Below are 24623 nucleotides of genomic sequence, written 5' to 3'. Positions count from 1 at the left end.
TCACTGAAATGATGGGTTGGTTAAAGTGTGCATGTCCTGTTTTGTTTATACAACATAAGGGTGGGTGGGAGGGCCCAAGGACAATTCCATCTTGCACCTCTTTTTTCTTTTCTTTTTCTTTGCATCATGTGCTGATTGGGGAGGGTTTTTTGGAAGGGACATCCTGCGTGACACTGCAGTGCCACTCCTAGATGGGCCCGGTGTTTGTGTCGGCCACTAGGGTCGCTAATCTTACTCACACAGCTACCTCATTGCGCCTCTTTTTTTCTTTGCGTCATGTGCTGTTTGGGGAGGGTTTTTTGGAAGGGACATCCTGCGTGACACTGCAGTGCCACTCCTAGATGGGCCCGGTGTTTGTGTCGGCCACTAGGGTCGCTAATCTTACTCACACAGCTACCTCATTGCGCCTCTTTTTTTCTTTGCGTCATGTGCTGTTTGGGGAGGGTTTTTTGGAAGGGCCATCCTGCGTGACACTGCAGTGCCACTCCTAGATGGGCCCGGTGTTTGTGTCGGCCACTAGGGTCGCTAATCTTACTCACACAGCTACCTCATTGCGCCTCTTTTTTTCTTTGCGTCATGTGCTGTTTGGGGAGGGTTTTTTGGAAGGGACATCCTGCGTGACACTGCAGTGCCACTCCTAGATGGGCCCGGTGTTTGTGTCGGCCACTAGGGTCGCTTATCTTACTCACACAGCGACCTCGGTGCAAATTTTAGGACTAAAAATAATATTGTGAGGTGTGAGGTATTCAGAATAGACTGAAAATGAGTGTAAATTATGGTTTTTGAGGTTAATAATACTTTGGGATCAAAATGACCCCCAAATTCTATGATTTAAGCTGTTTTTTAGTGTTTTTGGAAAAAAACACCCGAATCCAAAACACACCCGAATCCGACAAAAATAATTCGGTGAGGTTTTGCCAAAACGCGTTCGAACCCAAAACACGGCCGCGGAACCGAACCCAAAACCAAAACACAAAACCCGAAAAATTTCAGGCGCTCATCTCTAGTATATGTGTGTCATTCTTGTGGTGTCATCAATGAGAGTCATGAAATACCTGTAGCCACTGATTGATTCTTCCTCCATTTGACCACGCATGTCTGTGTGCACTAGAGCTATCGGTGTCTCTGCTCTACTAACTGACTTTGATGAGTTGCGCGTTTGCTGCCTTTTATGCAACTCTCACACATGGGTCTTTCAGCGTTGCTCACAGTGATCCCTGTTACCATTCCATCTAGCAGTTTCTGGGTGTTGTCATATCCCAGATGACCCAAGCATTTATGCCACAGCTCCATTGACTGTTTTTCATCAGCAGCCATCATTGCAGTACACTCCTCAGTGTCCAGGACATATAGGGGGTCATTCCGAGTTGATCGCTAGCTGCCGTTGTTCACAGCACAGCGATCAGGCTAAAAATCGGCATTTCTGCGCATGCGTATGCACCGCAATGTGCATGCGTGACGTACAGGTACAAAGTCCTTTGTGGTTTTGCACAGGTTCTAGCCTAGGGAAGCTTTCAGTCGCACGGCAGAACGCAGGAAGATTGACATGAAGTGGGCGTTTCTGGGTGGCAACTGTACGTTTTTAGGGAGTGCTTATAAAAACGCAGGCGTGGCCGGGCGAAGGCTGGGCGGGTGTGTGACGTCAAAAGCCGTCCCTCCATCGTTAGAATCAACACACACGAAGAGTAACTACAGGGCTGGCCTTGTTTTGCACAAACTGATTTTGCAGCCGCTCTGCTGCACAAGCGTTTGCACTTCTGCAAAGCGAAAATACACTCCCCGGTGGGCGGCGACAATACGTTTGTATGGCTGCTAAAAGTAGCTAGCGAGCGATCAACTCGGAATGACCCCCATAGTTGGTTGCACCGGGTTACTGAAGCAATAACAGCCCCTCTTTTATTCTGCACCATAAACTTGCCCTTCTGAAATTGGACTTTACATCCTTTTTTCTTTATGACGCTGATAGCAATGAGATTACTTCCTAAATCAGGCACATACAACACATCTTGGATATCTGTAACAACTGTGTCTCCTCCAATTCTTGAACGTACTGTGATTGCCCCGGCTTGTAATGCAGTAAGGACCTTATTTCCAATCCCTGTAACTGTAGTGGGTACACACTGTGTTAAAGAATTGAACCAATGCTTATTGTAACTGAAATGTCTAGTGGCCCCCGAGTCCATGTGCCAGCAATCCTTCCTGTGACTGTCTGCTACATTCAATGCTGACTCATCTGGCTTGTCACGCTGCTTCTGCGCACCACTGGAATTTCTCATTCTGCAATCTGACGTTTTATGTCCTATCTTGTGACATACAAAACATTTGAATTTGTGCTTTTTGGACTTTGTACCCCTTGTAATCAAGGCAGGACCCTCAGCTATGGTCTTGACGGGAATAAGTTCTTGGAACTGCAGCAACTTGGCCCTTACAATCTCCATTGTCAGCTGTCATTTGACTCTAAAGCAACCACCAAAAAATCTAATTTTGGCATCAGATTCAGTAACATAGCCATTGCCACTTCTTCCTCGTCCACCTGTGCCCCCACAGATGCCAACTGCTGAGCTATCGACAATAACTTATCAATGTAATTGTTCATTTCCTTGCAGGCACTCAGTTTCGTTCCATATAGCATGCGTCTTAAACTTATCCTTCTCATTAGACCTTTATTTTCATATGCATTTTGCAGGGCTGTCCACATGTCTTTAGCTGACACTTTACCACTGACTATTGAATAGACATGCTGCTCCACAGTTAAACCTATCGTCCCGATGGCTCTGTCTACATCATCTGGGTTTGGACCTGCTCCTGGGCCTATGGTGACCTTCCACAACTTTTCCTGCTTCAGCTGCATCTCAGTGGCAAACTTCCATGTAGCATTGGGGGTAATTCCAAGTTGATCGCAGCAGGAAATTTTTTAGCAGTTGGGCAAAACCATGTGCACTGCAGGGGGGGGGGGGGGGGCAGATATAACATTTGCAGAGAGAGTTAGATTTGGGTGGGTTATTTTGTTTCTGTGCAGGGTAAATACTGGCTGCTTTATTTTTACACTGCAATTTAGATTGCAGATTGAACTCACCACACCCAAATCTATCTCTCTCTGCACATGTTATATCTGCCTCCCCTGCAGTGCACATGGTTTTGCCCAACTGCTAACAAAGTTCCTGCTGCGATCAACTTAGAATTAGGCCCATAGTTCTCTGAACCTTTCAGCTTAGCAAAGTTCATGCTGTGTCCTGTGCTATACATCCATTCTGCACTTGTATAAAATGTCACTTTATCTGTGTGATTACTCAAAAGCACTCAGGGGTTAATCTTTAGGCACACTCAGGTCTGGGGCGCGGGACTGGGCCCATAACCTGTTGGCAGAGTATAGCAGATTGCATGGTGCAGTGACGTTAGTCCACACACTTAATGAACTTAAACAGTAATGGATTATTGATGCATTATTGATATAGGTAATTGGGCCCCTTATAGCATACAAGGTAACACAGCAGTGGTAGCGGTACTTATCAGTCTTATTGTGTGGCTGCAGTATCCCAGCAGAAATTATCTCCTGGTAATAAGGGATGGAGGACTGCACAGCCGTGCAGTCTGACTTCTGCTGTAGAGAAGATGTGGCTCCCAGCTCTACAGTAGCTCTGGAGCCGCGATACATGCAAGGAACGCTGTCTCTGTCACTGAGCTCAGCTACTGGTCTCAGCTCTGAACGCTTACACTTACACTCTAAGATGGAGGATCAGAGCATACATCACACATAGCTTGCCTCCGAGAGACACTGGCACAAGAGGATCAACACTAGGGGATGCGCCCATAGGCTTCTATGTAGAAGGAGACAGGCACGGAGCGCATCATATACTAACATACCCCACTAATCAGACATGCCATTTAGAGACCTCAGAGAAATGACTGAGAGTTCAGCGTGGTCTCTGAATTGTGTGTATGTTTACACAATGATCAGGGCCGGTTCAAGGGCGCTCTGCGCCCCGGGAAGGAAATGGGGCGTGGCCTAATACAGGGGGCGTGGTCAATTACGCCCCCTGTACATTAAAAGCGCCGCTTGAATGCTGAGCGGTGCGCGATGACGTCATCGCGCACCGCACAGCAAAAGGTCCTCTCCACGAAGGGAAACTAGACGCTATGAGTCTAGTTCCCTTCGTAGAGAGGACCTTTGCTGTGCGGTGCGCGATGACGTCATCGCGCACCGCTCAGCAAAGTTACTCTCCAGGAAGGGAAACTAGACGCATAGCGTCTAGTTCCCTTCAGGAGGCGGACGGGGACGGGGATGGGGACGGGGACGGCAGCGGAGGCGGACAGGGACACAGCGGGCAGAACCGCCACTGACAATGATGTACTGTATATGCAGCCCAGAATGCATGTACAGTATGGAAAGCAACTGTAGATGCCGCCGCATACTGTGGGTTGTGTGTGACTATAGTTACATTTTTTTAGTTACTGTGCTGTTTATAGGCCTCATATTTTTTTCCTAGGATACAGTTAAAAAATTGAATGTTTACACAAACAGAGCAGATTTGGGTCAGCAAAGGATAATGGGCCTAATTCAGACCTGATCGTAGATGTGCTAAATTTAGCACACCTACGATCAGTCTTCAGACATGCGGGGGGGACGAGCTAGTCCGCCCCCCACGTCAGGCCCGACACTCCCCCTCCTTCACCGCACAAGTACAAAAGCATCGCACAGCGGTGATGCTTTTGTACTGGAAGAGTAAGTCCCTACCAGCGCAGCTCCTGCACGCTTGCAGGGAGCTACTCATCGCTGCCCGGGTCACAGCGGCTGCGTGTGACATCACGCAGTTGCTGCAGCCTGCCTCCACCAAACAGTCTGGGCACGCCTGCATTGCCCAGACCACAACCCCTATATGCCAGCCAAACGCTGCCGGCCCGCCCCCTCTCACCCAGCGACCGCCTCTGCCTGTCAAACAGGCAGAGGCGATCGCAAAGGCTAAGTCAGCCGTCGGCTGTCTGGCATGCGCCGGTGAAATCGCACAGCAGCGCAAAAACGCACAGCAGCGATCAGGTCTGAATTTGCCCTAATGACTGTATTGTCTCTCAGTCCTGTAATATTAGTGTTTGTGTGTGTCAGCAGGATTTCTTATTATTTAATATGGTCCTTATAAAAGGAGTTATTTATTGAAAGTCGGAACAGCTACTTTCACAGGAAGTTAAAGCGCAACTGTTTTTAAGGCAAAATCTTTTACAAAATTGCCTCTTTAAATCTTGGGCCCAAATGGTCGAAACATAGGCCCTCATTCCGAGTTGTTCGCTCGTTCTTTTTCATCGCATCGCAGTGAAAATCCGCTTAGTACGCATGCGCAATGTTCGCACTGCGACTGCGCCAAGTAACTTTACTATGAAGAAAGTATTTTTACTCACGTCTTTTTCTTCGCTCCGGCGATCGTAATGTGATTGACAGGAAATGGGTGTTACTGGGCGGAAACACGGCGTTTCAGGGGCGTGTGGCTGAAAACGCTACCGTTTCCGGAAAAAACGCAGGAGTGGCCGGGGAAACGGTGGGAGTGCCTGGGCGAACGCTGGGTGTGTTTGTGACGTCAACCAGGAACGACAAGCACTGAAATGATCGCACAGGCAGAGTAAGTCTGGAGCTACTCTGAAACTGCTAAGTAGTTAGTAATCGCAATATTGCGAATACATCGGTCGCAATTTTAAGAAGCTAAGATTCACTCCCAGTAGGCGTAGGCTTAGCGTGTGTAACTCTGCTAAATTCGCCTTGCGACCGATCAACTCGGAATGAGGGCCATAATCACTTTCAGCAACCCGAATACTACTACATTGGGCCTGATGTCTTTCTAACACCCTTTTAATATCTTTAGTATTGTAATTTACATTGTACTATATTAACTTTCAACCTATATGGGGTCATTACCAGGGAATGGCATCATGCAACAAAGCAATGGACAAACATGGAAAATGGCAGCGTTTGGTTTGGGCAAGTGTTTGTAGGGGCTTAGTTTGAAATACCTACTATCAAAATCCCGACGGTCAAAATACCGACAACAAAAGACCGACGGTCAACATCTCGACAAGGTCAAAATACCGACAAGGTCAATATACCGACATTTAAAATGTTGACAGGTCAAAAAGTCGACACGTTTTATTTTTTTCTTGTTGTGTATGTCAACATTGGTTGACATGGACACCGTATACGTGCACAGTGTCCCCTCGCATGGCTCGCTTCGGACATGTTGCCCTGTTGCGCTCAGCACACTATTATATTCCCCCACCAGGTCCACTGGGATGGTAAAGTATGAACAAGTCGGTTTCAATGAAAAAATCATGAAAAACTCATGTTGACTTTTTGATCTGCCAACATTTTAAATGTCTGTATTTTGACCTCATCTGTATTTTAAATGTCGGTAATTTGACCATGTCGGGATTTTGACCTTGTCAGCATTTTGACCGTCGGTCAATGGTTGTCGGTATTCTGGTCGTCGGGATTTTGATTGTAGGTAAATTGACGGCATCCCGTTTGTAGAGATGGAGCTAAGTAAGGCTGAATACGCACCTGAATGATGGCTCGTCAGCTGCCCAACAGACCGACCGATCCATCGATTTGTTAAAGTGTTCTGCGAAAACTATATTTGCATGTACATTTATTATTGTCCGTGGTACCTGTACCCGCTACATCGGTAGGTCAGCGGATCGCCCATACACTCAGGCAGATGTACCGATATATCTACAAGAAATATTGGCACCTGCCGTGCTGCACAGCTGATGTGATATGTCTGTGACCTACATACATCGTTCACATAAGCCAATGGTCCAGTTGGCTGTGCAAACGATATATATTGGCAAGTGTGTAGCGGCCGGCATACAGTAAGGGTGGCAGGGAGATGTGCCAAGTGTGTTATATAATGTAGCTGTGCAAATAAATAGTTGTTCACATGTGTGTGTATTGCGGGTCTGACACTAAGATGGGAGCAAAGCAAAAAATAAAAAGCTTCATCATCATCAGCTGCATCAAATCATATTGCAGAGCAAGGGGTGCAAGTATATTTATATATTATTCTTCATGCAAGGCAGGACCAGACTGCCCATCTGGCACTTCTGGCATATGCCAGAAGAGCCGTGGTCTTGTGGGTCGGTCTGGCCCCACAGAGACCCGGTAGGCCGCGTGCAGCGCAGCCTCCAGTTCACTCTGCGGCACAGCATCACAGCGCCTCAAATTGCAGAGTGTATTATAATTATTATGATTAGCAGTGCTTAGGGTGTGCACCCAGAAGGCACCATTCCGCTATACTACCGTACCAGGAGTACACTGCCTTCTATGAATATAGGTTGCCTACCATGTGAATGGAAAGTGTTTAATTTAAATCACTTTTACGCATTAACTATGTAGTAGAAAGTAAGGGTGGGAAGCGTTATGGAGGATTGTGTTAGATTACATGTGATAGAAGCTGGAGGTGAAAGTAGCAATCTGACCAGATTGCCACATGCAGAAAGAGTGACGAAATGCAACACAGCAATCTTTACCCCACCCCATATAACATTAGTGCCCATGTACATGGGCAGACCACTAAAGGTTTGTTGTGTGGAGACCAGAGATTAAGTCCATCCTCTTTCAAACCTTGCCCAGCTCTTTTGAGCATACTATTGGGCTTGTGCAGTAGCTGCTGAATCCCCTGCAATGACAGCAATCCCTCCTCCTACTCTATACATAATTATAATATACCAGCAGCGCCATACATTTATCTTCTGATTATGCCATCCGTGCCTCCATGACATAATTATCCTTTCAGTTTCCCATAGTATTAAAGGACAATTACAATTTTCAATTTAATTCTCTGGACGGTTTACACAGTTTTCAAAAACCCCAAATGTGCGTGGTGTGCGCAAGCTGTAATGGTTACTTCTTAAGGTCATTATGTCACAGATGCCATAACTAAGGTGGTCATTTCCAGTTGATCGCTCACTAGCATTTTTTAGCAGCCTTGCAAATGCTATGCCGCCGCCCACTGGGAGTGTATTTTAGCTTAGTAGAAGTGCGAACGAAAGGATCGCAGAGCGGCTACAAAGTTTTTTTGTGCAGTTTTAGAGTAGCTCAAAACCTACTCAGCGCTTGCGATCACTTCAGACTGTTCATTTCCTGTTTTGACGTCACAAACACGCCCTGCGTTCGCCCAGCTACGCCTGCGTTTTTTCCTGGCACGCCTGCGTTTTTTCGAACACTCCCTGAAAACGGTCAGTTGGCACCCAGAAACGCCCACTTCATGTCAATCACTCTGTGGCCAGCAGTGCGACTGAAATGCTTCGCTAGACCCTGTGTGAAACGACATAGTTCATTGTAATATTACGCCGCGTGTGCGCATTGCACGGTATGCGCATAAGTGCCGTTTTTTTGCCTCATCGCTGCACAGCGAACATATGTAGCTAGCGATCAATTCGGAATGACCACCTAAGTCAGGTATTGTAACAATCTCATAACTATTTCTGTTCTCTCTGTCTGCAGGAAGTCTGAACATGAAGGCAGGAGATAAATTTGATCTTCTTTTAAGTGTATCGGACTCAGCGGAGAAACCCTTCACTAATAATGCCAAGGTGACGATCTTAGTAACAGAGAATCTCTGGAAGAAACCAAATCCGGTCACTATAGTGGAAAACTCCACAGCTCCTCATCCCATGAAAATCACCCAGGTACATGCTATAGTATGAGGTTGTTTGGCTTATCTAGTACACTCTTATACAAATGTAGTATTAAGAAAATAAGATTTTACTTACCGATAAATCTATTTCTCGTAGTCCGTAGTGGATGCTGGGGACTCCGTCAGGACCATGGGGATATAGCGGCTCCGCAGGAGACAGGGCACAATAATAAAAGCTTTAGGATCAGGTGGTGTGCACTGGCTCCTCCCCCTATGACCCTCCTCCAAGCCTCAGTTAGGATACTGTGCCCGGACGAGCGTGCATAATAAGGAAGGATATTGAATCCCGGGTAAGACTCATACCAGCCACACCAATCACACCGTACAACCTGTGATCTGAACCCAGTTAACAGTATGATAACAACGAAGGAGCCTCTGAAAAGATGGCTCACAACAAGAATAACCCGATTTTGTAACAATAACTATGTACAAGTATTGCAGACAATCCGCACTTGGGATGGGCGCCCAGCATCCACTACGGACTACGAGAAATAGATTTATCGGTAAGTAAAATCTTATTTTCTCTGACGTCCTAGTGGATGCTGGGGACTCCGTCAGGACCATGGGGATTATACCAAAGCTCCCAAACGGGCGGGAGAGTGCGGATGACCCTGCAGCACCGAATGAGAGAACTCCATGTCCTCCTCAGCCAGGGTATCAAATTTGTAGAATTTAGCAAACGTGTTTGCCCCTGACCAAGTAACTGCTCGGCAAAGTTGTAAAGCCGAGACCCCTCGGGCAGTCGCCCAAGATGAGCCCCCTTCCTTTTGGAATGGGCTTTTACCGATTTTGGCTGTGGCAGGCCTGCCACAGAATGTGTAAACTGAATTGTATTACAAATCCAGCGAGCAATCGTCTGCTTAGAAGCAGGAGCACCCATCTTGTTGGGTGCATACAGGCTAAACAGCGAGTCAGATTTTCTGACTCCAGCCTTCCTGGAAACATATTTTTCAGGGCCCTGACAACGTCAAGTAACTTGGAGTCCTCCAAGTCCCTAGTACCCGCAGGTACCACAATAGGTTGGTTCATGTGAAAAACAGAAAACACCTTAAGGAGAAATTGAGGACGAGTCCTCAATTCTGCCCTGTCAGAATGAAAAATTAAGTAAGGTCTTTATATATGATAAAGCCGCCAATTCTGACACACGCCTGGCTGAAGCCAGGGCTAATAGCATCGTCACCTTCCATGTGAGATATTTTAAGTCCACAGTGGTGAGTGGTTCAAACCAATGTGACTTTAGGAAACTCAAAACAACATTGAGATCCCAAGGTGCCACTGGGGCACAAAAGGAGGCTGTATATGCAGTACCCCTTTTACAAACATCTGAACGTCAGGCACTAAAGCCAGTTCTTTCTGGAAGAAATTCGACAGGGCCGAAATTTGAACCTTAATGGACCCTAATTTTAGGCCCATAGACAGTCCTGTTTTCAGGAAATGTAGGAAACGACCCAGTTGGAATTTCTCTGTAGGGGCCTTCTTGGCCTCACACCACGCAACATATCTTCGCCAAATGCGGTGAAAATGTTTTGCGGTAACATCCTTCCTGTCTTCGACCAGGGTAGGGATGACTTCATCTGGAATGCCCTTTCAGGATCCGGCGTTCAACCGCCATGCCGTCAAACGCGGCCGTGGTAAGTCTTGGAACAGACAAGGCCCCTGCTGGAGCAGGTCCTTTCTTAAAGGTAGAGGCCACGGGTCTTCCGTGAACATCTCTTGAAGTTTCGGGTACCAAGTCCTTCTTGGCCAATCCGGAACCACGAGTATCATTCTTACTCATCTCCCTCTTATGTTTCTCAGTACTTTTTGTATGAGAGGCATAGGAGGGAACACATACTCTGACTGGTACATCCACAGTGTTACCAGAGCGTCCACCGCTATTGCCTGAGGGTCCCTTGACCTGGCGCAATATCTAGTTTTTTGTTCAGGCGGGACGCCATCATGTCCACCTTTGGTTTTTCACAACGGTTTACAATCATGTGGAAGACTTCCCGATGAAGTCCCCACTCTCCCGGGTGGAGGTCATGCCTGCTGAGGAAGTCTGCTTCCCAGTTTTCCACTCCCGGAATGAACACTGCTGAGAGTGTTATCACATGATTTTTCGCCCAGCGAAGAATCCTTGCAGTTTCTGCCATTTCCCTCCTGCTTCTTGTGCCGCCCTGTCTGTTTACGTGGGCGACTGCCGTGATGTTGTCCCACTGGATCAATACCGGCTGACCTTGAAGCAGAGGTCTTGCTAAGCTTAGAGCATTGTAAATTGCCCTTAGCTCCAGTATATTTATGTGGAGAGAAGTCTCCAGACTCGATCACACTCTCTGGAAATTTTTTCCTTGTGTGACTGCTCCCCAGCCACTCAGGCTGGCATCCGTGGTCACCAGGACCCAGTCCTGAATGCCGAATCTGCGGCCCTTTCATAGATGAGCACTCTGCAGCCACCGCAGAAGAAACACCCTTGTCCTTGGAGACAGGGTTATCCGCTGATGCATCTGAATATGCGATCCGGACCATTTTTCCAGCAGATCCCACGTAAAGGTTCTTGCGTGAAATCTACCGAATGGGATCGCTTTGTAAGAAACCACCATTTTTCACAGGATCCTTGTGCAATGATGCACTGATACTTTTCCTGGTTTTAGGAGGTTCCTGACTAGCTCGGATAACTCCCTGGCTTTCTTCTCCGGGAGAAAACATCCTTTTCTGGACTGTGTCCAGAATCATCCCTAGGAACAGTAGACGTGTCGTCGGAAAAAACTGCGATTTTGGAATATTTAGAATCCACTCGTGCTGTCGTAGAACTACTTAAGATAGTGCTACTCCGACCTCCAACTGTTCTCTGGACTTTGCCCTTATCAGGAAAGCGTCCATATTTCTTTTAAGAAGAATCATCATTTCGGCCATTACCTTGGTAAAGACCCGGGGTGCCGTGGACAATCCAAACGGCAGCGTCTGAACTGATAGTGACAGTTCTGTACCACGAACCTGAGGTACCCTTGGTGAGAAGGGCAAATTTGGACATGTAGGTAAGCGTCCCTGATATCCAGTGACACCATATCGTCCCCTTCTTCCTGGTTCGCTATCACTGCTCTGAGTGACTCCATCTTGATTTGAACGCTTGTATGTAAGTGTTCAAATATTTCAGATCTCACCTAGCCGTCTGGCTTCAGTACCACAATATAGTGTGGAATAATACCCCTTCCCTTGTTGTATAAGGGGTACTTTGATTATCACCTGCTGGGAATACAGCCTGTGAATTGTTCCCAATACTGCCTCCCTGTCGGAGGGAGACGTTGGTAAAGCAGACTTCAGGAACTTGTGAGGGGAAGACGTCTCGAATTTCCAATGTACACCTGGGATACTACGTGTAGGATCCAGGAGTCCACTTGTGAGTGAGCCCACTGCGTGCTGAAACTCTTGAGATGACCCCCTACCGCACCTGAGTCCGCTTGTACGGCCCCAGCGTCATGCTGCGGACTTGGCAGAAGCTGTGGAGGGCTTCTGTTCCTGGGAATGGGCTGCCTGCTGCAGTCTTCTTCCCTTTCCTCTACCCCTGGGCAGATATGACTGGCCCTTTTGCCCGCCTGCCCTTATGGGGACGAAAGGACTGAGACTGAAAAGACTGTGTCCTTTTCTGCTGAGATGTGACTTGGGGTAACAAAAAGTGGATTTTTCAGCTGTTGCCATGGCCACCAGGTCCGATGGACCGCCCCTTTATACGGCAATACTTCCATGTGCCGTCTGGAATCTGCATCACCTGACCACTGTCGTCTGGCAGATATGGACATCACATTTACTCTTGATGCCAGAATGCAAATATCCCTCTGCGCATCTCGCATATATAGAAATGCATCCTTAAAATGCTCTATAGTCAATAAAATCTTGTCCCTGTCAAGGGTATCAATATTTTCAGTCAGGAAATCCGACCAAGCCCCCTCAGCGCTGCACATCCAGGCTGAGGCGATTGCTGGTCGTAGTATAACACCAGTATATGTGTATATACTTTTAGGATATTTTTCAGCTTCCTATCAGCTGGCTCCTTGAGGGCTGCCGTATCTGGAGACGGTAACGCCACTTGTTTTTATAAGCGTGTGAGCGCCTTATTCACCCTAAGGTGTGTTTCCCAACTCGCCCTAACTTCTGGCGGGAAAGGGTATACCGCCAATAATTTTCTATCGGAGGAAACCCACGTATCATCACACACTTCATTTAATTTTTCTGATTCAGGAAAAACTACAAGTAGTTTATTCACACCCTACATAATACCCTTATTTGTGGTACTTGTATCAGAAATATGTAACACCTCCTTCATTGCCCTTAACATGAAACGTGTGGCCCTAAAGGAAAATACGTTTGTTTCTTCACCGTCGACACTGGAGTCAGTGTCCGTGTCTGTGTCTGTGTCGACCGACTGAGGTAAATGGGCGTTTTTACAAGCCCCTGACGGTGTCTGAGACGCCTGGACAGGTACTAATTTGTTTGCCGGCCGTCTCATGTCGTCAACCGACCTTGCAGCGTGTTGACATTATCACGTAATTCCTAAATAAGCCATCCATTCCAGTGTCGACTCCCTAGAGAGTGACATCACCAATACAGGCAATTTGCTCCGCCTCCTCACCAACATCGTCCTCCTACATGTCGACACACACGTACCGACACACCGCACACACACAGGGAATGCTCTGACAGAGGACAGGACCCCACTAGCCCTTTGGGGAGACAGAGGGAGAGTTTGCCAGCACACACCAAAAACGCTATAATTATACAGGGACAACCCCTTATACAAGTGTTTTCCCTTATAGCATTTTTATATATGTAATCATATCGCCAAATAAGTGCCCCCCCTCTCTGTTTTAACCCTGTTTCTGTAGTGCAGTGCAGGGGAGAGCCTGGGAGCCTTCCTCACAGCAGAGCTGAGCAGGAAAATGGCGCCGTGTGCTGAGGAGAATAGGCCCCGCCCCCTTTTCGGCGGGCTCTTCTCCCGGAGTTTGTGAGATCTGGCAGGGGTTAAATACATCCATATAGCCTCAAGGGCTATATGTGATGTATTTTAGCCATAAAAAGGTATTATACATTGCTGCCCAGGGCGCCCCCCCCAGCGCCCTGCACCCTCAGTGACAGTTGGTGACTGTTGGTGAAGTGTGCTGACAACAATGGCGCACAGCTGCAGTGCTGTGCGCTACCTTATGAAGACTGAAAAGCCTTCTGCCGCCGGTTTCTGGACCTTCAATCTTCAGCATCTGCAAGGGGGGTCGGCGGCGCGGCTCCGGGACGAACCCCAGGGTGAGACCTGTGTTCCGACTCCCTCTGGAGCTAATGGTGTCCAGTAGCCTAAGAAGCAAATCCATCCTGCACGCAGGTGAGTTTACTTCTCTCCCCTAAGTCCCTCGTAGCAGTGAGCCTGTTGCCAGCAGGACTCACTGAAAATAAAAAACCTAACTTAAACTTTTATTCTAAGCAGCTCAGGAGAGCCACCTAGATTGCACCCTTCTCGTCGGGCACAAAAATCTAACTGAGGCTTGGAGGAGGGTCATAGGGGGAGGAGCCAGTGCACACCACCTGATCCTAAAGCTTTTATTATTGTGCCCTGTCTCCTGCGGAGCCGCTATATCCCCATGGTCCTGACGGAGTCCCCAGCATCCACTAGGACGTCAGAGAAATAAAGAACTGGGAGCATTTGTGAAGTATGAACAAATTCAGAGATATTCGCAAACGTATGGTTTACATACATCTCCCGTGTTTTCTGTACCGTGCATGCCCAGGAACCATTGTGCACATGTGCAGAACGTGTTCTGCGTCGTAGGATGCAATGCCCCTCAAAGCCGAGGAGCGTTTCCCAGATGGGATGTATAGATGGAACCGCGCTAATCGTGGCTCCGTCTGTGCCTAGTCGCACTCAGTGAGGCGGACCGCCGGGAGCGAATGGGGCATGTGTGTGCGGCGTAGACACGCACGCGCCCCATTAAAAGTGAATGGGAGAATCTGTGTACGCTCGGCGGTGGGCCGAGACGCAGGCGCGCCTAGGCACGCCGATCGCCCCCGCCTGCGATGTAGCCAAGCTGCATGAACGTGGCTCCAACTGTATGTTGCCTGTACTTTGTGGGAGTGCCGAGGCCAGTGTCTGTCTCTTCCAATGCAGATTTACTGGCCTCTGCAGCGTGAATTCCCCAGCCACCCTGAGCAATCCTGGGCCATGACACGTGGCTTACAGTATACAGGGTTAGTGCAGGGACTGAGTACAATGTTCTTGGTATTTGAGAGCAGAGTTTGTCAAATGATCCACGTGATGGAAAATGTAACCAGACGTGCGTAGTACGTGCCAAGGCTGCCTGAACGCTGATTCCATTAAAGCTTTGTGACAGGACGGCATTTTAACCTGTTCACTCTTGGAGATCCGCTAATGCATTTTTAATAATTGGAATTGTGGTACAAGGTATAAAAATAATTTAATGGCATGCAGAATAATAATGCTAAAGAGTGAGAATAAGAAAGGGGAATCAATAGACTCAGGAGGGCAATTGTCCCCATCCACAACTTTTTTCAGACATGCTGTGAAGTTTGAACCCACATATTACTTATGGGTGTTATAGCAAAGGGCGGTGGTCAGGATTCCGGCGGTCACGTGATTGACCATGGCATTCCGACTTTTAGAATTCCCACCTGGGGTGGCGGTTAGGGCTAAGATAGTGGGGGTTGCGGCTATGGCTAAGTCACACGGGGTTGCAGCTAGGGTTAAAACCTGGTGGGGGCGGCTTCAGGTAACCCCCCCGCCCCCACTCCAGTGCCTATCCCTAAACCCCCCCCCCCCCCCCCCCCCGGGCCCTAACCCTAACCGTCACTCCAAAACTTACCTTCGGGATGTCGGTGGTCTTTGTTCCGGCACCAGGATTCCAAGTGGTGTTGGGATTTTGGCGTCGTTCACCTAACCACCAGCATCCAGACCGCCGGGACGCTGACCGCATCCCGTTACGTATAATTATATAATAAGGACAAGGAAAATATTTAATAGTTTTCTGATTTCCTTGACTAATATGGATCATTAAGCATAACCCCCCCCCCCCACATATTATGCTCCAAATCTACACTGATTCAAAAATTACACCCACAAGCTTTTGTTTTCCCTGTTTTACAGATAAGTGCTTTACCTGTTTTAACCTTTTTGTTTCCTTGCAGTCTTTACTGTTATGCCATTTACTTACAGACTGTGGTGGGGTGCAGGCTGAGGGTGGCGGGACTTCTGTAAGCTGCTTATCACACAGTCAAAAGTTTGCTTTTTTGGTTTTATTGCTAGCTACTACAGGTTGTGTCTCCCTATCTGAAATGCTTGGGATCAGAATGTTTGGGATTTTTCTGCATTTTGGAATAATTGCACATCATAATGAATTATCTGGGGGATGGGACCCAAATCTAAACACAAAATGCATTTATGTCTCATATATACCTTATACACAAAGTTTGTGTACACTGACCCATCAGAAAGCAGAGGTGTCTCAGTTGTGCTCCATCATTTTTGGATTTCAGAATATTTCATATATTGGATTTTCAGATATGGGAGACTCAGCCTGTACTTGTAAAACAACCAAAATAATCAATACGAGGATCATAAAACATACAGCAGAGAGTAACACAGATTGTTCTGTATGCATTAGGTCAGGTGGAATGATGACAGTGTCATATATGAACTGCACCAACGCGACAAATTTGAGAGGTTTCCTTTTTCCATTGATCAAAATGGAGATATCAATGTAACTGAGCCGCTGGACAGAGAAGAGCATGACCAGGTAAGAAATATCCATACTTACCTACCTTTGTTTTCTCCTCTCAGGGAGAAGCCCAAAGAGGAGACGCTACTGGGCACTCAGGGGGAGGGGCCATATTTTTATGTAATCAAGCCCCGCCCCCACTTCTGCAAAATTCTGCAATTCTCGGGTCTGCCGGGAGGGGGAGGAGCGAAAATGACACGATTTGCATCATTTTAGCTCCGACCGGGGATTTTCTCTCCATCCTGCCCAGATCACTAGCATGTGGGTGGTATGCAGGAAATGTGTCTGCTCTTCCGGGAGTGTGGGGGACTACCTGAAAAATCTGGACTCTCCCGCAACTTCCGGGAGAGTAGGCAAGTATGCAAATATCACATCACATTATGTATAGTAGAAATAAGTAAGTTAATTGGTATTTAATACAACATGGTGCCGTACAAACACTGCTGCTATAACAGTTAACCCATAGATTCTGTCATGTCAGAGATAATGGCCCTCATTCCGAGTTGTTTGCTCGTTATTTTCCTTCGCATCGCTGCGATTTTCCGCTAACTGTGCATGCGCAAAGTTCGCACTGCGGCTGCGCCAAGTAAATTTTTTAGTAGGAAGTTTGGTATTTTACTCACGGCACTACGAGGTTTTTTCTTCGTTCTGCTGATCGTAGTGTGATTGACAGGAAGTGGGTGTTTCTGGGCGGAAACTGGCCGTTTTATGGGAGTGTGTGAAAAAACGCTGCCGTTTCTGGGAAAAACGTGGGAGTGGCTGGAGAAACGGGGGAGTGGCTGGGCGAACGCTGGGTGTGTTTGTGACGTCAAACCAGGAACGACAAGCACTGAAATGATCGCATTGGAAGAGTAAGTCTCGAGCTACTCAGAAACTGCAAAGAAAAATCTTTTCGCTATATTGCGAATACTTCGTTCGCAATTCTGCTAAGCTAAGATTCACTCCCAGAGGGCGGCGGCTTAGCGTGTGCACTGCTGCGAAAAGCGGCTAGCGAGCGAACAACTCGGAATGAGGGACAATGACAGTAAGTATCAATTTGCAGACATCAGTGCACATAACAGCATGTTATATTTATTAACGTTATATCAATAAAATTAGACTAAGGGGCTTATTTATTATCAGGTTTTAGACCTGATAATTATAATGTATTCTTGCTGCTTATCGCACACCGCTGACATCCATAGGTTCTGCCAATAAAAGGCGCATACATGCATACATAATAGGAGGTGAATCTAAAGATGCATCCAGGTCTAATAGAGTGCAATTGCAGATGTGTGCGCTCCCATCAGTGGGTGCAGGGTGTGTGTTGCACACAGGCCCACACCATTCTCCCCGCACCCATACTCTCCTCTCTGGAGTCCCGCATTAGCACGGCACAAATCACGGGGGAAAGTGGTGCAGCCACCATTTTTCCAGAGATTCGTGCAGGCACAGTAGGGAAATCGATTGGGAACAGGCCGCCCCTAGACACTGCATTATTGGACACCCCCCCTCCCCCGCTAGATCTTCGTCAGCATCCTTCATCGCAGGCAGCAGCCCACTAGTACTCTGATACATGAGGGCGGGCCCACACCGCACACGCTGCACCCATATTAATACTTACCCTTCCAGAGTCCCACATCGGGCGCTGCAGCTGCGGCAAAAATCTCTTCCAATATGGCCACCGCGTATGCGCAGATATGAAATTGGTCTCTGGAACATGGCGGGCACATGCGCAGTAGACTCTGGCATAATGCCGGAGAATATTGCGCCATGCAGAGGGGGCCCACCCAGAGTCTGCACAGGTGCCCCCTCCTCTGTTAAAATGCTTATGCCTCTACCTCCTTACCCCCTCCCCACCCGCAGCCCTCATCTTCCCATCAAAGCAGCTGCTGATCCTGGGCTGGTTGTTACCATTGCTGGACAGCATTAAATAGAAAGATCAAACGAAGGGGGAGGGGGTGACTGCTGTGCCGCCCCCAGCACGTGCTGCCTCTAGATACGTGCCTCACGTGCCTAGTGGGACATCCAGCACTGCATGTGCAGTGAATGAAAGCATGTTTTTATGCTGTGTAAATGGACTTATGTCTGTCTCTAAATTAGGCCTTATGTTTGTATATATCAGATTTAAATTTAGCAGCTTCTAATGAGGTGTGTTCAGTGTTCACCCAATTTACTAAATTCTATACTGAGAATATTGGGGGTCATTCCGAGTTGATCGCTCGCTAGCAGTTTTTAGCAGCCGTGCAAACGCTATGCCGCCACCCACTGGGAGTGTATTTTAGCTTAGCAGAAGTGCGAACGAAAGGATCGCAGAGTGGCTACAAAAAAAAAATGTGCAGTTTCAGAGTAGCTCCAGAGCTACTCAGCGCTTGCGATCACTTCAGACTGTTAAGTTCCGGATTTGACGTCACAAACACGCCCTGCGTTCTCCCAGCCACGCCTGCGTTTTTCCTGGCACGCCTGCGTTTTTCCGACCACTCCCTGATAACGGTCAGTTGACACCCAGAAACGCCCCCTTCCTGTCAATCACTCTGCGGCGGACATTGCGAAAGAAAAGCCTCGCTAGATCTTGTGTAAAACTACATTGGCTGTTGTGAAAGTACGTCATGCGTGCGCATTGCGCTGCATACGCATGCGCAGAAGGCTGCTTTTTCACTTAATCGTTGCGCTGCGAACATTTTTATCTAGCGATCAACTCGGAATGACCCCCATTGTCTCCTTTGCTCTTTTTGTGTTTATGATTGAATACAATATTTATTGATATCAGATTCTTAAAAATCTTAAAAAAAAGATTGCATTTGTCTAAAGCGTTATTTGGACCATCTGAGACTGAGAGTAGCACTTTCATTAAACGGGGGAGCTCCGTTTCCATAGCTTCAGAACTCTGAATTTCTCTGGAATACACAGATTTCATGGGTCACATGTGACATTGGCCTTAACCACTTGCCTGACTTGGTCACATCAGATGCAACCACGCTAGACCGTGCTTTCCCTGGCATCTGATGCCACCAGCCAGAAACACCTTCTGGGCGTCTTCTGCAAGATAAGCTTCCAGCTGAATTTCTATTTTCACTCATGCACATGTACAGTGTGCATCTGCTTAGAAACGGCATCATGTTTTGTAGAAGGTTCAATTCCATACAAGAATACGGAATGCTTTCTATGTAAAGTTCCCCATCATTTTCTTTTTCCAGCCAGTAACTGGTAATAGTATTCCTAGTTAACATAATTTTAAGGCTTTGACCTGTGTTCATTTCTAGTGTACTCTCTCCTATAGTATATCTCTCATAAAGACGACCATATATTGTCTTTCAGTATATCTTCTATGCACTGGTAAAAAATCACAATGGCATTTCTGTGGCACTACCCTTAACAATTGAGGTAATTGTTGAAGACATCAATGACAACCCGCCTGTGTGTCCGGCAGCTGAAACTCCCTTTGAAATCCAGGAAATAGAAAGTATTGGTAAGAAAGAGAACACTGATCATTAGTGCCCTAAGGGGGACATTTACTAAGCAGTGATAAAAGTGGAGAAGTAAGCCAGTGGAGAAGTTGTCCCATCAACTAATCAGCAGCTCTGTATCATTTTATAGTATGCAAATTATAGATGTTACTTCAGTGCTGATTGGTTTCCATGGGCACTTCTCCACTGGCTCACTTCTCCGCTCTTATCACTGCTTAGTAAATGTCCCCCTTAATACCTTAATCCCCCACAACCATCAACTAGCTACAGTAGTTCCACTGGGGAGGAGAGCCTAGAAAAGCGGGATGTAGTTATGTGACCGGCGGTCAGGAAACCGCCGTTCACAATACCGGCACTTACATCTCGCCCACTCACAATCCCGACAGTCGGCGTGCCATCTAACAGGGACTGTTCCCACTCGTGGAGTGTCCACAACACCCATGGAGTGGGAATAGTACCTGTGGCGAGCGCAGGGAGCCTGCAAGGGGCTTCGTTGCGCTGGGCTCCCACCCGGCATCTCAATGCCGGGATCCTGGCGTCAGTATAGTGACCCTAGAAAAGCTACTAGGGGGTAATTCTGGTTTGTTAGCGAACCAAAAAAGCAACCTAATGGGCAAAACCATGTTGCACTGCAGGTGGGGCAGATGTAACACGTGCAGAGAGTTGGATTTCGGTAGGATGTGCTCAAACTGAAATCTAAATTGCAGTGTAGAAATAAAGCAGCTAGTATTTACCCTGCACAGAAACAATATAACCCACCCAAATCTAACTCTCCCTGCTCATGTTACATCTGCCCCACCTGCAGTGCAACATGGTTTTGCCCATTAGTGTGCTTTTTGGGTTTGCTAACGATCCTGAATAAAGCCCTAAGATCCCCTTTGTCAGACTGTGACTGACCATTCGATGTTATTTTTTGAGAAGGAATATTCTGAACCAAAATTCCAATATCGTCTAAAACTGGCTTTGATTACACCTGCCAAGATTAACAAGGAAACAATAGGTTCAGAGGGGAATGGGGTTAGGGGAGGAATTTCTGCATTTATAGAATAGGGGGAAATAATTGGACGTCAAGGTAAACTGTAGCCAATGGTGGGAACTTTGCGGTCTGCAGCTAACTGCAAGGTTTATTGAGGTCGCCCACAAGAGTGACCTCAATTAACATCGCGGTTAGCCGCAGACTGCAAAGTTCCAACCCTTAGCTATAATATATGATCACGATCCTCCATTATAGCTGACAGGACAGGAGCGCACAGCCAATCAGGAGAGCGCTATGACGTGGTGCTCCCTGATTGGCTGCCGGGTCCTCTAGTGACAGCAGTCACGGGGGGTTCCGGCATTCGGGGAAAGGGGATCCATGTGTAAACATGGATCCCCTTTAGTGGCGTGGAACATTTTTTTTCAGGTTTTTTTTTTTAACCCTGTGGATGCCTACATGGACAGAAGAGGACCGATCTTCACTGGATTATAGGTGAGTATATTGGAAATTTTTTTACAGCTACACCAATGGATTCTACTTGACAAGGGGATCGATGGGCTCCGTAGTACACTAGGTAAGTATGTGTGAGTGTGTAAGTGTACATGCATGTGAAAATAAACTTGTACTTTCACGGTGTGTGTGTTGTGTTTTTATTTGGGTATTTCTTTTGTTGTGGAACCACAGGTACCAGTGGGCCCGTTAATTCCCCGCATGCTGGTACTTGTGGTTCTCCAAGTACCAGCAAGCGGGGAGGCTTGCTGGGACTTGTAGTTTCACATCAAAAGACAATATTCTTTATTTTTACACAATTTTGGCTATCAGCCCGGCACCCACCGCCCTGAGGTGCTGGGGACAGCCTCGGCTTCACCCCTGGCCCTTGGGTGCCTGGAGGGGGTACACCTTGATTTAAGAGGTCTCCACTCCCCAGAGAACCCCTGCCAGCGGTGACTAGTTGGGGGGGGGGGTAATGCCACCGCCGCTGGGACCTACATAAATGTGTCCCCCGGCTGTGGCATTATCTCCCTGGCTAGTGGAGCCCGGTGCTGGTTTCAAAAATACGGGGGACCCCTACGTCTTTTGTCCCCCATATTTTTGGAACCAGGACCAGCCCAAGAGCCCGGTGCTGGTTGTATAAATACTGGGGACCCTGCGCAATTTTCCCCCGGTATTTAATTAACCAGGACTGGCTCGAAGAGCCCGAGGCTGGTTATGCTTAGGAGAGGGGACCCCACACAATTTAAAAAAAACAACTATTTCTATTCTGTACACAATGAAGCCCTGCACGGATCTCACTGATCCGGCCGGGTTTCATTGTGTTAAGTCCAGCAGTATTTACTATTCCCTCCCATAAAACACTGCCGGCAATACGAATTACTTTGACATCGGTGAGTGCAAATTGAAAAAACACGGTAGTTTAGTAAATTACCGTGTTTTTTCTCAAAAAGTTTCAATCTCACACTGCCGATGTCAGCCGAGATTGATCTCGGCTTAAATCGTGAGAAATGCAAATCTTAGTATATATACCCCATAGTGTTATGGATTGTTTGAGAAAGGGGGCCCCCAAATCGGTGTCTTGCTCAGGGCCCCCTGAGCTCTGTCTGCCTCTGGTGAGAGGTCTTGTTACTTTAAGGGGGGTACACACAATCTCACTAGATTGCTTAGAAATTAAGAACACATCACTCTGTGTGTGGAGTGCCGGCGACAGCGATGCGCGGTCCCCCGTGTTGCTATCACCGGTGCTAGATTGGCACAATCTAGCAGGTCGCTCATTTCACTGCTGGGTGAGCAAACCGCTCAGCACACATCTCTCCCCCCGCTCAGCACAGCGCAATGTGTGCTGAGCGAGGGGGGATGGAGGGGGGGGGGGGGGCGCGCTCATTTCACTCAGTGGGTGAAATGAGCGATGTGCTAGATTAAACCTTCATGCAGGCCAATCTAGCACCAGCGATAGCGACGCGCGGGTCCGCGCATCACTATCGCTGGGGGGCATACACACCAGAGATCCGTGCTTAAAATCTAAGCAATCTAGTCAGATTGCTTCAATTTTAAGAACAGATCTCTCCCGTGTGTATCCCCCTTACCTGTCCTGTTCTGAGCTCTGTTGATTGCTCTTATCTCAGACTGCATTGTTCAGGTGACTATGGAAATGACTTTGCTGATAGTTAACAATTAGTCTGCGTTAAGGGGGGTACACACAGAAAGATCCGTTCGTAAAATCTAAGCAATCTGACTAGATTGCTTAGATTTTAAGCACGGATATCTCGTGTGTATGCCCCCCAGCGATAGCAGTGCGCGGCCCGCATGTTGAAATAAGCGTCCCCCCTTGCTCAGCACACATCGCGCTGTGCCGAGCCGGGGGAGAGATGTGTGCTGATCGGTCTGTGCCAGATCGCTCAGCACACATCTCTCCCCGTGTGTAAAGGGGGGTACACACGGAGAGATCCGTGCTTAAAATCTAAGCAATCTTGCTAGATTGCTTAGATTTTAAGCACGGATCTGCCGTGTGTATGCCCTCCAGCGATAGCGATGCGCGGCCCCGCGCATCGCTATCGCCGATGCTAGATTGAGCCTGCATGCAGGCTCAATCTAGTGAGTCGCTCACTTCACCGTTGTGTGAAGTGAGCGGCCCCCCGTCGGCTTTCCCCCTCGCTCAGCACATCGCGCTGTGCTGAGCGGGGTGAGAGATGTGTGCTGAGCGGTCTGTGATAAGATCGCTCAGCACACATCTCTCCCCGTGTGTAATGCCCTGTAGAGGCATCTTCAGAATCAGATGCAGCATCTAGATTGTCGATAGAGGCCTTAAGGGGGGTACACACAGAGAGATCCGTACTAGTCAGATTGCTTAGATTTTAAGCACGGATCTGTCGTGTGTATGCCCCCCATCGATAGCGATGCGCGGCTCCGCGTATCACTATCGCCGGTGCTAGATTGAGCCTAGCGGGTCGCTTACATCAGCGCTGTGTGAAGTGAGCGCCCCCCCTTTCGCTCAGCACACGACGCGTTGTGCTGAGCGGTTTGAGTTAAGATCGCTCAGCACACATCTCTCCTGTCAGTACTGGCCTTTAGTATTTGCATTTGTCATCTCCAGTGCTTTGGAGATGCTATGTTTTGGTGTAGGAGCTGACTTATTGTGTCAATGAGACAAAGGGGCATATTTAGCAATTATCAGGTTTTAGACGCGATCATTGTAATTTCTTATCACTGCTTATTGCCGCAATAAGAAATGAATATTCCCGGGTATGTATCAAAAATCTCATCCAGGGACAGGGGCTCCAGAAAGAGGCTGGTCTTGCAATGTGTTAGAAGTGAAGAGATTGTATTAGTGGTCACTTCACTTCTATAACGCGGTGCTGCTGCACATGTGCGGTCTGCTGACCATGCATGTGCAGTGGTTATTGCTAGGGAAGGTTCTGGAGATATAACGATGCTGGAGGCCAGGACTGCCATCAGAAATTGTGGGGCCCGGGACTGACAAAATAGACAGGGCTTCCCCACCAAAAAAAAAGAAAAAACTATTCTGCAACACCGCTCCACCCCCTATGTGATGTCACACATCATGACGTTACATATAGGTGGAGCATTGTGGACCTACGGGAATGATTCACTGAGCTGATGCACAGGGAAGGCTTGTTTTAAGTCCTCCCTGCGCATCAGCCTGCTGTTGTTGCGCTTAGTGTGCAGCTCTCCAGGTATTGGCAGTAGGAGCCAGTGGTGGGCCCCCCTCTCTATAAGGGCCCGGGACTCCAGTCCCCACAGTCCCCCCTGATGGCTG

General features: G+C 47.8%; 1 protein-coding gene across 1 annotated transcript in view; it reads left to right on the top strand.

The window, feature by feature from the left end:
* Positions 1–24623, top strand: part of CDH17 (cadherin 17) — a gene marked incomplete at its 5' end in the record, with an annotated part of 140564 nt that overhangs the window by 53539 nt on the left and 62402 nt on the right. The window contains 3 exons of the mRNA XM_063924109.1: positions 8486–8670; positions 16316–16447; positions 19727–19877. Coding sequence (XP_063780179.1) covers positions 8486–8670; positions 16316–16447; positions 19727–19877 — 468 coding nt within the window. The remainder of the gene's footprint in view (positions 1–8485; positions 8671–16315; positions 16448–19726; positions 19878–24623) is intronic.

Source organism: Pseudophryne corroboree, chromosome 5, assembly GCF_028390025.1.
Source record: "Pseudophryne corroboree isolate aPseCor3 chromosome 5, aPseCor3.hap2, whole genome shotgun sequence".
Classification (NCBI taxonomy): Eukaryota; Metazoa; Chordata; class Amphibia; order Anura; family Myobatrachidae; genus Pseudophryne; species Pseudophryne corroboree.
This window is presented reverse-complemented; position numbering and strand designations above follow the sequence as displayed.